Raw genomic sequence first — 18,185 nt, 5'->3', positions numbered from 1 at the left:
TCAGCACTTTAAAAAAAGATTTTGCTGTAACATACCCAATAGTTCCCCACCCCCTAACAAGTTGTCATCGGGAAAACAGTTTTATATCGCTTAGCAGTCAGTGTGCAGGAAACTATTTTTTGTTTCATGCTCCAACTTTTCTTCTTTTAAGAGAAAAATTTGAAACATCTTAATGAAGGTATGCACGGGAGGATAGATAGTGCTGAGGGTGTGGTTTTTAGGATTTTGTCATTGGATTTTTTGGTCAGGATCCTTAATGTTTTGCATCAGCTTGGGCTTTTAAATTAGATGTGAAGTAAGACTTCTTTCTACATTTTTGTAGTTAATTTAGTGAAAGATGTGAAAGTGAAAAAGCTTGTGAAAGATGCTGGGATTGGCAGCCCCGCAGACTGAAGTCCTCTGTTCATCCACAGAACAGGTACAGCACGGGCAAGGTTACCCACCCACCCTCAGCCCTGATCTGGAGGGACCACCAGCAGGGGTGGGAGGGTAATTCAGCTTCTGAGGCCCTTTCACTCCTTGGAGTCTTTGCTGAGGCGACTTACAAAGGTGACCACTGCAGTGAAATTTTTCTTTAAAAAAAAAAAAAAAATGGAAACACAATTAGGAACTAGATGGACATTTCCAGTTCATTTCTGAAAGACCTGTGAACAGCAGTAAGTAATTCTTGGACTTCTTTTCTTATTTCAGATCCAAAAAGCTAATCCAGGAATCTGACCAGCACCTGAAAGACGTAGAAAAAATTTTGCAGAACGACAAACGGTATCTAGTACTAGACTGTGTGCCAGAGGAGAGGCGTAAACTGATTGTGGCGTATGTGGATGACCTGGATCGCCGGGGTCCACCCCCACCTCCCACAGCGTCAGAGCCCACAAGACGATCAACAAAATAATTTGGAATACTCTTCCACAGGGTGTCTGTTCATTCAAAACGCTTGCATGAGCCAGTTTTCAGGTTTTTACATGTATGTGCATTAGTCAGACTATTGCAGAACCATCTGATGAGCAGAAGGAGAAGCATCCGTGAACAGTTTCTGAACAGAGAACACTTTGGAAATATTTATGCTTTTCTTTGTATGGCATGACTGACTTACATACTCAAATATAGGCTGTCTCTAGTAAATCTAAAATCTTAAAGCTAAAAATCATCCTTTTATGAGATGTGGAAGTCAGTGACTTTTGGTGATGTTCTTTCTAGCAGTGTTATAATACATGCAAGATGTAAGAGCATTTGTGGTTTGAACTTGCAAGATGCAAATACCACAGATTTCCCCCCCCTAAAAAACCTAAGTTAGGGTTTGTTTGTTTTGATTTTGTTTTTTAAAGCGGGTAAAAGAAAAAAACACTGAAAATTGAATTATCTTCCAGAGGCTAAGATTATTATAATGGACATACTTTGACCTTTGTCTCTAAAGAATACTTTAGTTTCATTTGTTCACTTATGTGCTTTGATTATCCCCTTTGAATTATAGGCCAAGTCTTGTTGTTTAGCCTAAGAGAAGATTTATTTAGGAATTTCTTCTCAGGTATGGAGCCACAGTCATAACTAACATGTTGGCCAGACTAGGACTGCTGGTTAAACACATTTTATTCACCATTAAGTGATCTTTATCAATATTCTGGATTAGACAACAAATTACCTTTCTTGGATGTTCCTTGTAAACTATACTCCTATTTGAATGTTAATTTTTTGTTTCTAAAGTTTAATTTTAAGATGTTTGAATGTTCAGTTTATGTATTTGAACTACAATAAACCAACCCTTTTTATATATGTGGATTGTATATGATTATTGTTATATAATGTATAAATACTTCTTTTAAACCTGTTCTTAAAAGCAGCAGCAAATGCTGCAAAGAAGGTTTGAATCTTGAGTATCACGTCATTTAAAAGGCTTGAATATAATAAATTACTTGTACCATAAAAGGGAAGAAATTTGTAAAGAACCATTTTGGTGCTCAGTCTCGTAGCAATATCTTATTGCTTCATAGCAAGAAGATGCTGATGTTTGTCTGTTTTCTTGTTCTCATCTTTTATATTAACATATTGATGAATGCCTTTTTGGATTCCTTTCAGTGTGTTGAGTGCATCATACCATGAAACTTAGATTCCTGGTTATTCTGTCTAGCTTTACCTCTCCAGTTTAGAAAGATCTCTATTCATTCCTTCATAGATTTCTAGTTTGAATCACCACCATAAATAAAATGTTTAAGAAAAAATATATGTTAATAGGAAATTTATTTTCCCTGTTATCTTACACCTTCTACAATGGCGACAAAACCTTAAAAAGGGACGGCAATAGATATGTTTTATATGCATACAGATCCAGACACACATCACACACATACAAAAACACAGTCATATCTCTGTGATATAGTGCTTAGCTTAAATATATTAAGCGCCACAGAAATTATGTGGACTCTATATGTAGAGTTGGCTTCCCTGGTGGCTCAGAGGGTAAAGCGTCTGTCTGCATTGCAGGAGATCTGGGTTCAATCCCTGGGTCAGGAAGATCCCCTGGAGAAGGAAATGGCAACCCACTCCAGTACTCTTGCCTGGAAGATCCCATGGATGTAGAAGCATGGTAGGCTACAATCCATGGGGTCCCGAAGAGTTGGACATGACTCAGTGACTTCTCTTTCTTTCTGTAGAATGGATTATCTACAATTTTAACTTATAAAATTGGTAATTGATGGTATTTTTACATAAATCCATTGATGGAAGTCTGAAGTGAAACAAAATGCGTGACAAAAGAAACAACTATTACAGAATTAAGATTGTCTTACAAAGGTAAAGTTTCTGGAATATTTATTTTGTTACTCTGAAATCCACATAGTATTGGGTGCCCGCTCAGTACGCTGTTTCACACTGTAGAAAACTATGAAGAAAATGATTTGGTGATACCTATTTTAGTTGCCTACTTTTGCTGTAAAGTACTTGGAATTAACCACATATGGTATAAATCTTTTCTATGCAGATTTCTTTAAGGGGGCAGGTCAAGACTTTGTATATTAGGTGTTTTTTTTTTTAATTGAAATACAGTTGGTTTGAAATATCAGGTTAGTGCCAGATTACAACACAGTGATTCATTTTTATATGTATATACATATATATTCTTTTTCAGGTTCTTTTCCCTAAAAGTTATTACAAGATAACAAGGATAATTCCCTATGCTATACAGCAAGTCCTTGTTAATCTCTTAATTAGTAGTGTGTGTATGTTATACCTAAACTCATAATTTACCACACACACACACCCCCCCATTAGGTTCTTATTAATGACAGGGTCATTGTAGTTACATTGTGTTTCAGTATCTTCATTTTGATTTGGTGCTTATCAGCAAACTTTTTAAGAATACATGATTCCTTGCTCTCTGATACCTGTGCCAGTGTTCTCACCTTCCTGTAAAGCCCCCATGTGCTAAATGATAATTTTGAAAGCAGCATTCAAGACAAAGCTTAAGTCTCCAAAACTATCTGAAGCAAAACATAATGTTTTTATTTGTTTACAAGTTGAAATAGTGAAAGCTTACATCCTCCATTTACTATAGATAATGATCACAAGTCTTTAATTGAGATAGTTCATCACAGTTTTAAAGGTAATCCTATTATATAACTGTTGCCTCACAAGACAGTATTTTAGATACTTGTGTTTATTGTAGTTTAATGTGCTTTTGTGAGCCTTAAAATGAAATATGTTATGAACCAAGGCAAAAAGCCCTATCTTCTGTGTTAAAAAAGCAAATCATGACCATTTATAAGGAATAAACAAAGCCACAGACTGTACATTAAAAAATTTCATCCACAGCATGTTTCTATATTTTCTCCATTGCTTAGCCTAAATGTAGTTTTGTTTTTCTCCAGAGAGAACTCAGTGACAATATCCCAGAATTCCATTACAGAGTAACTAAAAATCATGGATAAATATCTTTTTTATATTTAATAGGGGAAGACATATATCATAATTGTTTTGTTGGGTGTGTGTTATGCTATACATTTAACAGTTATTGCTTGTTACTCAAATTATACTGGTAATATATTTGGAAGCACAAAATTTAGTTTTACTGCTTAAGTTCAGTGTTAACTGCTAAAATCCCCAGACTTAGAAACTGGAAACTCACTGAGGTGCTTTAAAAAGATCAGTGAAGCAGATTTTTGCATGAGGCAAAGTCTGAATTCACTTAGACTTTGCCTGTAAAATAAGCCATGGTTTGAAATTAGCTCAGGATCAGAATAAGGATGTTCCTTATTCTGCAACACACAGTCATGGAAATTACGGATTTTCATCAAGTAAATTAACATTTCTAAAGCAAATGAAGATAACATTAAAATATATATGTTAAATCTCTTAGAAGTAAATTTTGAGCTCTGGTTATGTGAAATAAGGTTTGATAGGTAGAGTTAGCAGGTTCAGGAAGAAACTAAAAGGAAGGAGACTGAGCCTCTGACATAAGCTTTCCTCCAGCCAGTACACAGCTGGCCCTACAGACTATCCAGGGAAACAGCCACTGTGGACAAGTGAAAAAAGAGCTGGCCTTTCTAATCAATCACTTCTGACAGAAGCATCTTAAATACAGCAGTTAAATCTTTGACAGCCAGATGATAACATAGTTGCTCTAATATGATGTCCTACTTAACCAAATTGTACATTTTGCAAATGCAGACTGCAAAGCATTTTTGTAATTCCTAATGGTATTAATTCTACTATGTTTCATATGGCAAAGTCAATGGTACTGATAAGCAGCATTATAAATAAATACAGTAACCACAATTTATTTTGCTTTGAAACTATTCATCACAGTCTCCTGTCTCTTGATCTTCGTGTTCCCAGGGGATAGGATCATTGTCCTGTACACAAGGGACTGTGTCTCTGTCATGCCAAAACTGCTCGACATCAGGGAGGATGGGAATCTCTGCCTTCTCGGCTTTCTCTTTGCTGAAGGAAGGAGAGCCAGTTTTCTCTTTCTCTGACATGAATGGTGGGGATTCCAGAGATGGAATACTGTCACGAAGGACCTGGGAGTTATCAGCTGGTGTCTCCTGAGACTCTGAAGCAGGTGGATGTTTTTTGGTTATCATCCATTTCCATATGCCTTTCAAGCCTTCCTTGAACTCCTCTGACATCACTAGAAAAATGAGAGGATTTGCTGAAGAGATGGAAAACATGAGGACTTGAGACAGGGCTATAAAACCTTGTGGGGGGGCCGGGCCTCCAGCCTTCAGATGCCACATCCACAGCCAGGCTATCCACTCAGGAAGCCACAGGATAGCAGAGGTGATGGCAATGCTCAGCAGCATCACTGTGAGTTGCTTTGAGCGCATCTGGTTTCTAAGATTTTGAGTTTTAGTTCCTCGTTTCTGACATTGGCCATAAGCTCTCCAGAAATAAAAGCTAGCAGAGAGTAACGGGAGGCAAAATGCCAGCAGCGGGTAGAGCTTACCAAACGTTGACGTGAACTCTCTCGCCACAGCGGGCACATCCATAAGGCACATTTCCACACCTGCGTGATGCCTGGTGGTGCTGAAGAACCATTCTGGCAGGGGTAGCAGGCTTGCCACAGCCCAGATAGCCACCAGCACTGACCAGATGGTGCGGTTGTGGATACTTACTGGTTTGGCTGGGTCACATGCATACATGAAGCATACCTTGGCCACTGCAACGATCGTCAGGCTCTTGGCTGCCATGCACGTGTGGATGAACCAGTCAGAGGACTTGCAGACAAACCAGCCTAGATCCCAAACACCTCTGGAGTATGCTGTAGCTCGGACAGGTGCAGAAAACAGCAGGAGAGAGAGATCAGCCAGGCTGAGGTTGAGAATCAGGGAGTGGATCATGGATGGCTTTCCTTTCCAAGCACTGTGGAGGAGGACGCCAATGACACACACATTCCCCACGAAACCCACCAGGCAGATGGCCACCAGGAGAGCTGGGACTAGAGTCCTCCAGTCCTTGGAGTCTGAGGGCAGGTACCCGCCGGCAAAGTGGAGGTGAGCAGAAGACACGTTCATGGTGTTGGAGTCTGCCAGGGCAGCTGTCAGTGCATCCCCTTCCATCTAGCGCCTACTTGCAAAAGTTAGCTTCTTTTTGTCTTTCTGCCTTGGCTCTTTGGTGTAGGAAATAAATAATGTCATCGTCAGTGTCCAATGACACCTCTGGGCCCTCCCCTTGCTTTATTCCCTGAGAGCAGACTGTGAAGAAGGTTGACTGCTAAGCTCTTTGCTGTGTGTGCTAGTCCTTGACTGCATTGAGTGACAAGCAGCAGGAGCTCATGGTTGCTGCTCATTAGCAAGTCTAATGACATTGTCAGCCCAGCGGAGTGAAAAACTCCCCGATAGACCCATCAATGATAAATGAGAACATAACATGTAAGTGGGTTATGTTCCTGGGGGGTCGCTAGAGCCAGTCAAGGTAATTATTTTCAACTAGCTGATTATAAATCTAGACCCGCATCTGTAACACAGTCAACACCACGTATGAGTAACCCACTTCTTTAAACGTAAGCACGCTTCAGAATCACCTGCACGGCTTGATCCATCAGATCTGGAGTAGGGTCCCCAAACTTGCATTTCTATCAGGTTTCCCAGGGATGTTATGATGTGAGTCGGGACCACCCTGTTCAAGGAACTGGTGCTTCCCCTTTCAGCTGCAGGAGTGAGCTTCCTCTTCTTTTACCCAAACCTCACCACCACTTTGGGTAAAGAATCCATCTGCAAATGCAGGAGACATGGGTTCAATCCCTGAGTCAGGAAGATCCTCTGGACAAAGAAATGGCAACCTGCTCCAGTATTCTTGCCTGGAGAATTTCAATGAACAGAGGAGCCTGGAGGCTATTGTCCATGGCGGGACATGACTTAGTGGCTAAACAGCACCACCACTTCAGCCTATCAACACCTGGCTGAGATCAAATGCGCAGAGCTGGATAATGAAAAAAAAAGAGAAAAAGCTGCTGGTAAGAAGTCCTATTAAAAAGTCTAATTATGGATTACTCTAAGTTTAGTCTATTGTAAATTTTTTAGAGGTGATTTTAGAACAGTGCATTAGAATGAGTTTACATACTAAGAAGACTCTTAAACAAGTGATGGTGATTAAACCAACCAATGTTGAATTAGATTTTCTTTTAGAGAGAATTCCTAAAGGATTTATGGAGACAAATGAAATAAAAGAAAAATAATTATTTGCAGAAGGCATGTAAGAGATTTTAAAGAAAACGACATTTTGAAGTTGGGAAAAGAAAAAAGATTCTAGAACCAGTCTTGAAATTTTACAATAGGCAGTGGAAAGATACTCTGGAGGAGGTCAGAGGAGCTGGAATTGTTCATGGAGAAGAGTTTGTGGAATTGAAAGGATTTTGAGGTCTACTCTGTGCTGAGTCAGAAATCCTTAATGTCGTATAGTGGAAAGTGTGCTGAGTTCAGAATCTGACCTTTAGGTTCTGGTTCTAACTCTGCTTTCACTAGTTTTTCTCTGGAAATTAAGGATGACATTTAAAATCTCCCTAAAAAAAAAACAAAAACAACTCCCTGAAATCCCAGAACTCAACAAGTAAGTACTGACTCAATAAAAACATACTGAATATCAGCAAAGCTGTCAGTGGTTCTTGATTATCTTTTCTGTTTTCCTTTCCCTCTAGGAAGTAGTTGTGTCTATGAAACAGTGGGGGTAATAACGTCTTGTCCCAGCAACTCACAGTAACCTCTAGTTAGTGCTGTGGACAGTGAAATACCAAGTCTCAATAGCACCATTTTTTGGGGTGAAGAGGCCCACACCATCATACGGGAAGGCAAATGGTTGGGGGCAGGGTGTGCAGAGACACACCCTGAGTACTACTTAGAGCAAATGAATGTCTTGTGAATTACAGGCTACAACAGAGGTAGTTCTACTTGATGTATGTGGAAGAGATGAGCTCAGGACCAGAAAGCAAATACTACTTTACATTATGGCTTATAAACTTGGGATGCTCAGGCTCCTGAAGATACAGAAAGCAAAAAGCTAAATGAATTTGAAAAGGCTTTAAAAGCATGGAAATTTGATTCTAACTTTTTATTTTAAAATAATTGCAAACTTATAGGGGAAAATGCAAAAGTAGTACAAAGAATTATCATTCTGATTTTCCAGCTGTCAACAATTTTTCACGTTTGTGCTCGTGCCCTCTCTCTGCACACACACACACACTTATATGCATAGACACATAAATATATACATTGTTTTCCGAACCAATTGAGAGTTGGTTTTCAGAAACTTTTGAGTTTTCTTCCTGGATTATCATTAGATATCAAAATGAGACTATGTGCTTATAGCAAAAAGGAATTCTTTCCTTTGGCAATACTCATCACCCAATCCAAGTTTCTGTTTATCTTCTGATATACCAGCACTTGTGCATCTAGATATTAGACAAATATAATATGTAGCAGTATGTACCTTATATCCACTTTTTGTTTTAACATCATTTCCATTTAGAGGATAAGTGTAACTTAGCCAACCTAAAAGAAGAATTACATCCTATGCATTTTTCTTATTTATATCATGAATTCAAGTTATTTTGATCTTTCTTCATAGCACATAGTTAAAAAAAATTTTTTTTAATACAGTATTCAATTGTATGCCTGGTGGACATTTGCCAAGTTTCCTTATTTCCATTGATTTTTGGAAGTTGCCTAGTATGTTAAAGTGTAAGTGTTAGTCAGTTAGTTGTGTCTGACTCTTTGCAACTCCTTGGACTGTAGCCTGCAGGCTACTCTGTGGGATTCTCCAGGCAAGAATACTGGAGTGGGTAGATATTCCCTTCTCCAGGGGATCTTCCTGATCCAGGGGTCAAAGCCAGGTCTCCTGCATTGCAGGCAGATACTTTACCATCTGAGCCACCAGGGAAGCCCCACTTTCTTATCTGATAGAAGGGATCTTGGAGAGAAATGATTTGGATGAGATGGATGGAGAAGTACAGTAAAAATACTTTAGAGTATTTGGGACGAAAACTGAAAACAACCCACCACCCCCACCCCAAAATACTGGAAACAGCTCTCCACCAGTTGGTGAATGGATAAAGAAATGGCTGTATTCATACAATAGACTAGTATTTAGCAATATAAAGGAATACATGCTGCCACATGTAAGAACCTCACAAATACTATGCCAATTGAAGCCAGAGACAATGACGTATTGTGAGATTCCATTTATATGAAATATCCAGTAAAGGCAACTCTATAGAGATGGAAAGTAGAACAGTGGTTCCCTGGGGCTACGGGTGGGAAATGGGAGTGACTGCAAATGGGCACAAAGCATCTTTTGGGGGTGAGAAAAATGTACTCAGTTGGGATTGTGGGGGTGGTTATACAACTCTGTAACAATGTACTGAAAACCTTGAATTGTACACTGAAAATGGGTGAATTTTATGGTATGTAAATCATACCTCAATGAAACTCTTTTTTTAAAAGAGTTATTTGGGATGGAGGAAAGGTAAAGAGCAGATGTCATAGCTCTTAGAATGCTGAGTGACCTCCAGTAAGAGGGAATATCCCATTCTGAGACTGTGATTAAAGTATATTATGTGGAGCCAGGGAGAGACTGTGATCTGGCAGGACCAAACCAAAGGCCAGTACTAGGTGGAAAGGGGCCGTGGGGAGAAGGGAATCCCAGGATGCTGGGATTCAGAGCCCTGAGGCTTGGCTTCCCCAGCTTGGAAATGGGCTTTTGGCGGAGCCCTCTCCCTCTGTTTCCACACGCCTGCTGAGACACCAGCAACAGGGCAGCCATCCCCAACAAGTACCTCAGTTGGGTTCCAGTCTGCGCATCCTTCCCCTGACAGGGACACCACCTGCAGTGATGATGCCAAGAGATAACTCTTGGAAATTGAGAAACGGTAAGAAAATAGATAAATCTGAGCCATAGACACACCCCATTCTTTAAAAAATTTTTAATTTACAAGGGACCTCAGCCAGCTCAAAAGAACCAAGGCTAAGCAAATTGGTGGCTAAGATTTTAAGTGGCTCCTGATAAAAGCAGAACTAGGTGTGAGCTCTTACTAGGAGCAGGTAAAGTTTATCCTATAGCTCAGTTCCATCCAGGGAAGGGGGAATAATAAAAACGTCCATTTTTTTGAGTGAGTCCTCAGTGCCCATCTTTGTGCTAAGCATTCTATGCCCCAAATCTTCACAATAGCTCCTAGAAATACTATTACTTTCTCCTTCTTACAGGTGATGACCTTGGGGCATAAAGAGGTGAATAACTTGCCTATGAGGCTTTCCTCGTGACTCAGGGGTAAAGAATCCGCCTGCCAATGCAAGAGATGTGGGTTTGATCTCTGGGTCAGAAGGTTCCCTGGAGAAGGAAATAGCAACCCAATCCAGTTTTCTTGCCTGGAGAATACCATAGACAGAGGAGCCTGGTGAGCTATAGTTCATGAGTTCTCAAAGAGTCAGACGTGACTTAGCAACTGAACAACAACAAACACCCCCATGGGAATGCAGGTTGTACAGCTACTAGATGAGAGTTGGGACAGAGACCCCCATGGGTCTGACCCCAGAGTCGGGGTTCCAGAGTAAGTATTGGTAAGCGGTATGCTGCTATTCTGCCCCACTAAGAACGTTCTGGGTACTCACTGTTCTCTAAACACTACAGTTGTGAAACTGATCCAACCAAGGCCGATATTCTAAGGCCCAAATAATGGACTATAGGTCACTTCAACAAGCATGTTTTGAGCCCTTGTGCACTGGGAATATAAAGTTCATGTATTCTTTTCTTCTTTTCTGGGGACCTGGAATCATAAGTTTAGGATGGAGCTGGGACTGATGTACCTGGGTCTCTAGTGGTAAGTCGGGGACCTGGAATACCCTGGGTCTAAGAGGAAGTTGGGTGCTTCCGATTCCTGAGTCCAAGAGAGGTGCTGGGTATAGAGGATCCCTGAGTATAGAGAGGGAGCTGGCTGTCTGGGATCCCTCAGTCCTGGAGACGGGATAGGTACCTTGGGCCCTATAGTCTTGAGTGGGAGTTGGAAGCCTGCATGATGCTTGGGTTCAGGAGAGAAGCTGAGGGCCTAGGATCAGAGCTTGGACCTTATATGAAGCAGGTGTGAGGTGTGGAACTGGAGTGTGGTTCCATTGGTCCTAGGAGGGAACTGAAGGCCCTAGCCTCTTGAGTTCTGGAGGGGAGCTGTTCCATGAGTCCTGGAAGAGAAGTCGGGGTTCTAGATTCCCTAGCTGGAGAGAGAAAGGGCAGAGGGGATTGCTGGGTTTCCTCTTGCTCTCTGGGTTCCCCCACCCCCACCTTCACTCCCACCCCTGGAAGCACTTGTCTGCAAGGCCTCAAGCAGGCAGGTGCCTGGCCCACCTGGCGCTACCCCAGACTCCATCTATTTTTCTTTCAGTGAATATTTGCTGAGCCACTTTCCCTGGGCCAAACCCAACGCCAGCCTCCGGGAACCCACTGTGGTAGAAGAGTCCCATTTTCTCCAGGAGCTACCAGGTAGTCGGAGAGATGGACAAAGGAGAAGCTGTGGAGAGAGTGCTGCGAGATACTGGCCGAGGAGCCAAGGCCAGAGAACAGCCGCTTCTCATCAGAGAGGTGAGCGTGGCTGGCTCGCAGGGTCTGAGAATAACCTGCTTCCACCTGTGGGCTGCCAGGCCCTGAATGTTGCACGGAAGCTCTGGGAGGGGCAGAGTGGGGGCGCGCGGGGCGGTTCGGCCAGCTGCCTTTGGTTGGCTCGTTAGACAGCGCTCGGTTCCGTCTCTTCCGGCAGTAGGGAGCTCAGCCCTCGGGTCTGCAGCGTTTTTGCCACCCGCGCTCCCACTCCCAAGGTCAGTAAACCGGTTGGTGGTTCCTTCTTTGAGGACAGCCTTGCTTGCTGAAGCGTCCTCTCTCCGGTCCGCTCACAGTGCTCCTTTCTGGATCACAGTTCCTGGTTTTTGTGAGGCATCCTTTGCCGTGGGGCTTTCCTGAGTGGCGTGTCCCATTACTTCTTGTCTGGCATCTTGGAGTGTTGTTCCAGACTGCTGGTGCAAAGCTGCCTGACCTTCCATCTCTAACGTGAGTTGGGGTAGGTCTGGCTGGGTCTGAGCGACCGCTCCGACGAGCCGGCACCTCCCCCGTCCCTTTTGTTTCTGCTGTTGGTTAAGCGGCTCTTAAGTCCACCGTGGGGAAGATGGTGGAAACAGATGGATTGTGCTGTTAGTTACAAAATGGGCACCAAGTATGGATACATAGGTCATCAACTTACCTTATTTACATCAATAACCGTTTATTTTATTGGAGTATAATTGCTTTACAGTGCTTTACAATTAAAATTGCTTTTAATTGATTTCTGCTGTACAGCCACGTGAATCACCTCCCTCCCGGCCTCCGCATCCCACCCTTTTAGATCATCACAGAGCCCTGAGCTGGGCTCCCTGCGCTACACAGCAGGTTTCCATTGGCTGTGTTTTACACATGCTGGTGTATATATGTCAGTCCCAATCACCCTCCCCATGACCACTTGTCTGTCCTCTACGTCTGTCTCTATTCCTGCCCTGCAAATAGGCTCATCAGTACCATTTTTCTAGATTCCACATATATGCGTTAATATATGATATTTGGTTTTCTCTTTCTGACTTCACTCTGTATGACAGACTCTAGGTACGTCTGCCTCACTACGGCTGACTCACATTTCATCCCTTTGATGGCTGAGTAATATTCCGTTGTAGGAACCGTTTATTATGTGTTGGCACATGTTTCCAGACTGGATGGCCATCCTGCTGTATTTTACCTTCCTGACTGGGAGTCAGGCGATCTGCACCCTTCCCCACAAAGGCAGACTGTTGCATCTGCCAGGGACCCTTTTGGATTGTCTGTGTCACAATTTTCCAGACGGGGAGGGAGATGCTCAGAAAGTGTAAGTGACCTGTTCTAGGTCACTTGGTTTCTTGGTAGCTGGGCAGCAACCAGGATTCAGGAGTCTCTTATTTTTTGTTCTTCATACTGTTTCGGACTTCTTCCTGCTGTGCTTTTTCCCCTCTGTTAATAACTTGTGTTTTGACTTTAACAAGGGTAAAATTTGTAGATGTAGATGGGAAGCCTCTTTGGAAAGCAAGAAGATGGTGAGAACATAGGAGGTAGCTGCAATGTATCAGCTGAGAACTTAAACTTTCTTTTCTAGAAACCAAATTTCCAGTCTTGTAAAACACAGCAGTGGTTGATAGGATGATGTATTTCCTTTTATCTGTTTTTTTCTTTGCAAGACTTTGTTTGCTTTTTACATTGTTAGAATGGAAATTATAATTGCAGCTCTGATTTTTTAAAAAAAATATTTTATTTGTTTGGCTGTGCTGGGTCTTAGTTGTAGTATGTGGGATCTAGTTCCTGATCAGGAATCAAACCTGGGCCCCCTGCACTGGGCATGTGGAGTCTTAGCCACTGGACCATCAGGGAAGTCCTGAAGCTCTGATTTTTGTTGTTAATGAGAGGCTCTGATTGTCCAAAATGACCCTAGGGGGAACTGTCTCAGGGATTGATTTCACAAGTAGTGAAGATGACAAGTTGCTTTTTGTAGAGGCCATAGTCCTAGGAGAACAGCAAGTAAAGGACTAACACATACATATGGGTACAGAATGGTTAACGTCACGCTTTGAATGCAATGAACGCATTCCTGGTTACAGCTATTTTGTTTTTGTAGGGTACAGTTTGCTGTGGATTCTTCTTGAATGACACATTCCATTATTTAGAGGAAGGTCTAGTTGTTTAAAAAAATCAAAATTTTATTGCCACGTCCACCTTGTACAGTGAATTTTTTCATATTCCTTTTAAAAAGCTTTATAGAGAGAGAGTTCACATACCCTTAGCACACATGCACGCACACGTCACCCAGTGAACGTTCAATTCAGTGGTTTTTGTTATCTTACTCTTTCACGTTCTTGTCCATGCTAAGTGGCTACTGTGGGTGTGATGCTCTCTTCAGCACCAGCTAGAGCTGTTTCTATGACTCCCAAATCCAGCAGGTAGAGTAGCATCATTGTGCACATTTCAGACATCCCAGAACTAGATGGCATGGAACACGCAGCCTTCAGAGATCCCATGCTGTCTCAGGTTCCTGGGGGCCCATTAGAAAGGAGTGTACGCTGCCATCCCTGAGTCCCAGACTTTGCCCTCCTCTTTAAAATGGAAGAGGCAGTCTATAGGTGTTGGCCTTCCTGTTTACTTCGAGGAGGAAAAAGTTTTTTTTAATTAAAAAAAATCCTCAGTAATGAAATATCATACTCCATATCTTGGAAAGAAAAGGTGTTTGGATGAAGGGGAATGAGGATTAGAGTTTGATTTCAAATGTTTCAACCTGGGTACAAAATGTTTGTCAATCAGCTATTCTGCTGAGTGCATTAAAACAAAAACTTGTTTAACATTTTTCAGTCCCTCATTCCTTGTTGAAAGTTTAGGAAATTCTTCTAAAAGTTTAAAACTTTTCCACCTTGCTTTTTATTTATTTATTTGGTTGTGCATTATTTCCCTCCTTGTTCAGTAGTTGAAAAATTGAACTTTGCAAGTTTGAGTGCTTCCTGTGATGTCTATAAATTTTACCTTCATAAACTTTTTAAAAATTAGGTAGAAGAGGTGATATTGTCATTATTTTGTATAGAAGAAACTAAAGCATCCCAGAGGTTTTTGACTTGCCAGTAGTTTCAGAACTTGTTAGTTGCTGGATTAAGAGAGACCCTGGATTTCTGATTCTGCTTCCAACTCTTCCACCAGATCAACCTCACAGTGGAACATAAATCAGTATACTGAGAGATGTTTTCAGGTGTTCTGTATTAGTTGCTTGTTGCTTCTGTAATAAATTATCATGAATTTATAGCAGCTGAAAGCAACACAAATCATCTTACAGTCCTGGAGACCTAGAGTCCTAAAATCAAGGTGTCAGCAGGCTGCATTTCTTCTGGAGGATTTAGGGGAGCATCTATTTCTTTGTCTTTTCCGGCGTCTAGAGGCTGCTCACATTTCTTGACTCCTGGCCCCTTCATCTGCTAAGACAGCAGCATAGCATCTTTGTAACCAAAACTGGGGTCCAGCTGCTCCCCACTCAAAAGCCAGTAAAGAGGCAAGGTTGGTCATTATGTAGTTAACGTCTTCCACCTGATGGGGGTTTCAGTATCGGCAAGACAGTTCACAGGATATGGCCCAGAATATTATCTATAGCCCTTGAGAAGGAAATAAATGTCCTTAACTGTGCTTAATGACTCAACTGTTATTGTTTCGTCTTGTTGGACTGTTTATCTTTGTGTAGGCATTTTCTCACTTCTCTAATTAAACTTGCTCTTTGGCTACAGTTTCTCCACAGACAAAAGGCAGATGGAGGACATGGGGGACAAGGACCATAGGGTCCTGCTCCTTTTCATCTTTCCCTCTCTCTGTAACTTCTGCTTTCATTGTCACATCTCCTTCTCTGGCTTCTGTCCCTTCTGCCTCCTTTTGTGATTACATCATACCCACTGAATAATCCATGAAAGTCTCTCCATCTCCAAATCCTTACCTTAATCATATCTGCAAAGTTCCTTTGGTCATGTAAGGTGAATAGTCACAGGTTTCTGGGGTTAGGGCATAGGCATCTTCTGGAAATCTATAATTGTCACTTCCGTGTATTCTAAAAAAAGTTTGGTAGTACATTTGGGACTTGCTGGACTAAACAGAATTAAACAGAATTTCTCTGCACTTTAAAAATGGTAATCAAAGCTTCCATTTGTTGAGACTTTAGTATCTGTGAAGCACTTTGTCAAATTTTATGTTGATTATCTCATTTCATTCTTGTGACAGTACAAAAAGGAGTTCTGTCCCCATTTATCAAATAAACTGAAGTTCAAAGTTAAGTGACTTATTCAAACTCGCACTGCTAATAAGTGGCAGAGCTGGGATTCAAACTCAGATCTATGTGATGTTGGAGCATGAGTCTTGGAGAGTCCTTATATTAATGCTTTAATCTGGAAAGCAGGGGGTTTAGCGTACAGACATTTTCATATTAATTGAGCCCAAATCATAGCATCTTGGCTTTACAGGTGGCTCTAGTGGTGAAGGATCTGCCTGCCAATGTGGGAGATGTAAGAGACACAGATTCAATCCCTGGGTAGGGAAGATTCCCTGGAGAAGGGCGTGGCAACCCACTGCAGTACTTTTGCCTGGAGAATCCTATGCTCAGAGGCTCCTGGTGGGCCACACAGTCCATAGGGTCACAAGGAATTGGACACGACTCAAGTGACTTAGCATGCATAGCATCTTACCAGGCTAGTGTTCTTCAGAGCACTTTATGAAACAATAAACTTGGTGGCCTTCATATCAGTGTTACCCGATAGAACTTTGTGTGACGATGGGCATATTCTGTATCTGTGCTATCCAGTGTGGGAGCTGCCAGCCACATCTGGCTGTTGAGTACTTGAAACGTGGTCAGAGCAACTGAGGGACTGAATTTTAAATTTCATGTGATTTAAATTATAGAAATAATCATGTGCAACTAATGGTTTCTATATTGGACAGCCCAGTCTTTATTCTTCTAATACCTGATGTTTTGGTTTAGCCCAGGCCCATGCAGTTACTTTACTTTTGAGCATAATACTATCTTTGACAGTTTCTTGGTATCAGATGTCATTTGAAGAATGGTTGTTGAAAGCTTCTTCAGAAAGTGCTCCTATAAAGAATGTGTCTTTGTGGTGGAAGATAATAGTAAAACAGGATTTCAGGTGTCTTGGGCAGAGTCAGTAGAAATTTGTAGACCACTGAGTCCTGTCTTTTTAAAAAATTTTATTTATTTTTTAATTGAAGGATGATTGCCTTACAGAATTTTGTTGTTTTCTGTCCAACTTCAACATGAATCAGTCATAGGTATATATATATTCCCTCCTTTTTGAACCTCCCTCCCATCTTCCTCCTCATCCCACCCCTCAATGGTTGATACAGAGCCCCTGTGAGTTTCCTGAGTCATACAGCAAATTCGCGTTGGCTGTCTATTTTACATATGGTAATGTAAGTTTCCATGTTACTCTTTCTGTACATCTCACCCTCTCTATTCTCTCCCCATGTCTGTAAGTCTATTCTCTATGTCAGTTTCTCCATTGCTGACCTGTAAATAAATTCTGCAAGACAGTGTGGAGATTTCTTAAAAAACTAGGAATAAAACTACCATATGACCCAGCAATCCCACTCCTAGGCATATACCCTGAGGAAACCAAAATTGAAAAAACACATGCATCCCATTGTTCACTGCAGCACTATTTACAAAAGCTAGAACATGGAAGCAACCCAGATGTCCACTGACAGATGAATGGGTAAAGAAGTTGTGGTCCATATACGCAATGGAATATTACTCAGCCATATATATACAATGGAATATTACTCAGCCATATATATACAATGGAATATTACTCAGCCATATACACACAATGGAATATTACTCAGCCATATATACACAATGGAATATTACTCAGCCATATATACACAATGAAATATTACTCAGCCATATACACACAATGGAATATTACTCAGCCTTAAAATGGAAAGCATTTGAGTCAGTTCTAATGAGGGGAATGAACCTAGAACCTATTATACAGAGTGAAATCAGTCAGAAAGAGAAAGATAAATATTGTATTCTAAGCGTATATATGGAATCTAGAAAAAGGGTTACTGTCTTTGATAAAACTACCTGGGGAGCTGGTTAGCTGACAGTTTCCCCTAAAGATGGATGTCCTAGTGGAAGAACTCTTCCGTCATTCAACAAGAAGCTGTGAAAAGATGGTCTAGATATTGTGGGAGAATCAAGGAAATAAGAAGGTCCTGTCCAGCCTTTGAAACAACTCTGGGGGAACAGCGTGCACTTTGGTGAAAAGACCATCTTTTCATAAGACCAACATTAACTAAAGTAATGTTAGTGTGCTTAGTGCTTAGTCGTTCAGTTGTGTCTGACTCCTAAAGACCCCATGGAGTGTAGCCCACCAGGCTCCTCTGTCCATGGAATTTTCCAGGCAGGAATACCAGAGTGGGTTGCCATTTCCTGTAATGCTGCATAAGACTGTATCATCGGAAATGCTGTAAAGAAAGTACCAAGTTAATGTCGCGGCCAGCGATGTTCGCATCTACTTCAGCTGTGGAAGACACCTTTTCAGGTGAAATCACAGGCAGAAGCTCAATAGCTGAGACAAAGGGAGAGCTGCCCTGGGACTCCCTTGGTGGTCCAGTGTTAGCACTCTGTA

The 18,185-nt window shown here is 41.5% G+C and overlaps 2 protein-coding genes across 12 annotated transcripts in view; one reads left to right on the top strand and one right to left on the bottom strand.

Moving 5' to 3' along the window:
- Positions 1–2,216, top strand: part of TCERG1 (transcription elongation regulator 1) — a 51,894-nt gene extending 49,678 nt beyond the window's left edge. For 8 of the 11 annotated variants that reach the window (XM_005683104.3, XM_013965667.2, XM_013965665.2 and 5 more), the window contains one exon: positions 691–2,216. In XM_005683104.3, coding sequence (XP_005683161.3) covers positions 691–892 — 202 coding nt within the window. In that variant the 3' untranslated portion in view covers positions 893–2,216. Of the gene's footprint in view, positions 1–322; positions 419–690 lie in introns of all 11 variants that reach the window. The other 3 variants (XM_005683105.3, XM_005683103.3, XR_001295919.2) reach the window with 2 other exon arrangements.
- Positions 2,611–6,713, bottom strand: GPR151 (G protein-coupled receptor 151). Its single transcript, XM_013965668.2, has one exon. The coding sequence runs from the start codon at positions 6,048–6,050 to the stop codon at positions 4,785–4,787; it is 1,266 nt and encodes a 421-aa protein (XP_013821122.1). The 5' UTR covers positions 6,051–6,713; the 3' UTR covers positions 2,611–4,784.

This window comes from Capra hircus, chromosome 7 (genome assembly GCF_001704415.2).
Source record: "Capra hircus breed San Clemente chromosome 7, ASM170441v1, whole genome shotgun sequence".
NCBI lineage: Eukaryota > Metazoa > Chordata > Mammalia > Artiodactyla > Bovidae > Capra > Capra hircus.
Note: the sequence above shows the minus strand (reverse complement) of the source record. Positions and strands in the feature narration are given on the sequence as shown.

What these genes read in the sequence shown, in the direction of transcription:
- GPR151 (XM_013965668.2), bottom strand. Translation starts at nt 6,050, where the DNA reads ATGGAAGGGGATGCACTGACAGCTGCCCTGGCAGACTCCAACACCATG.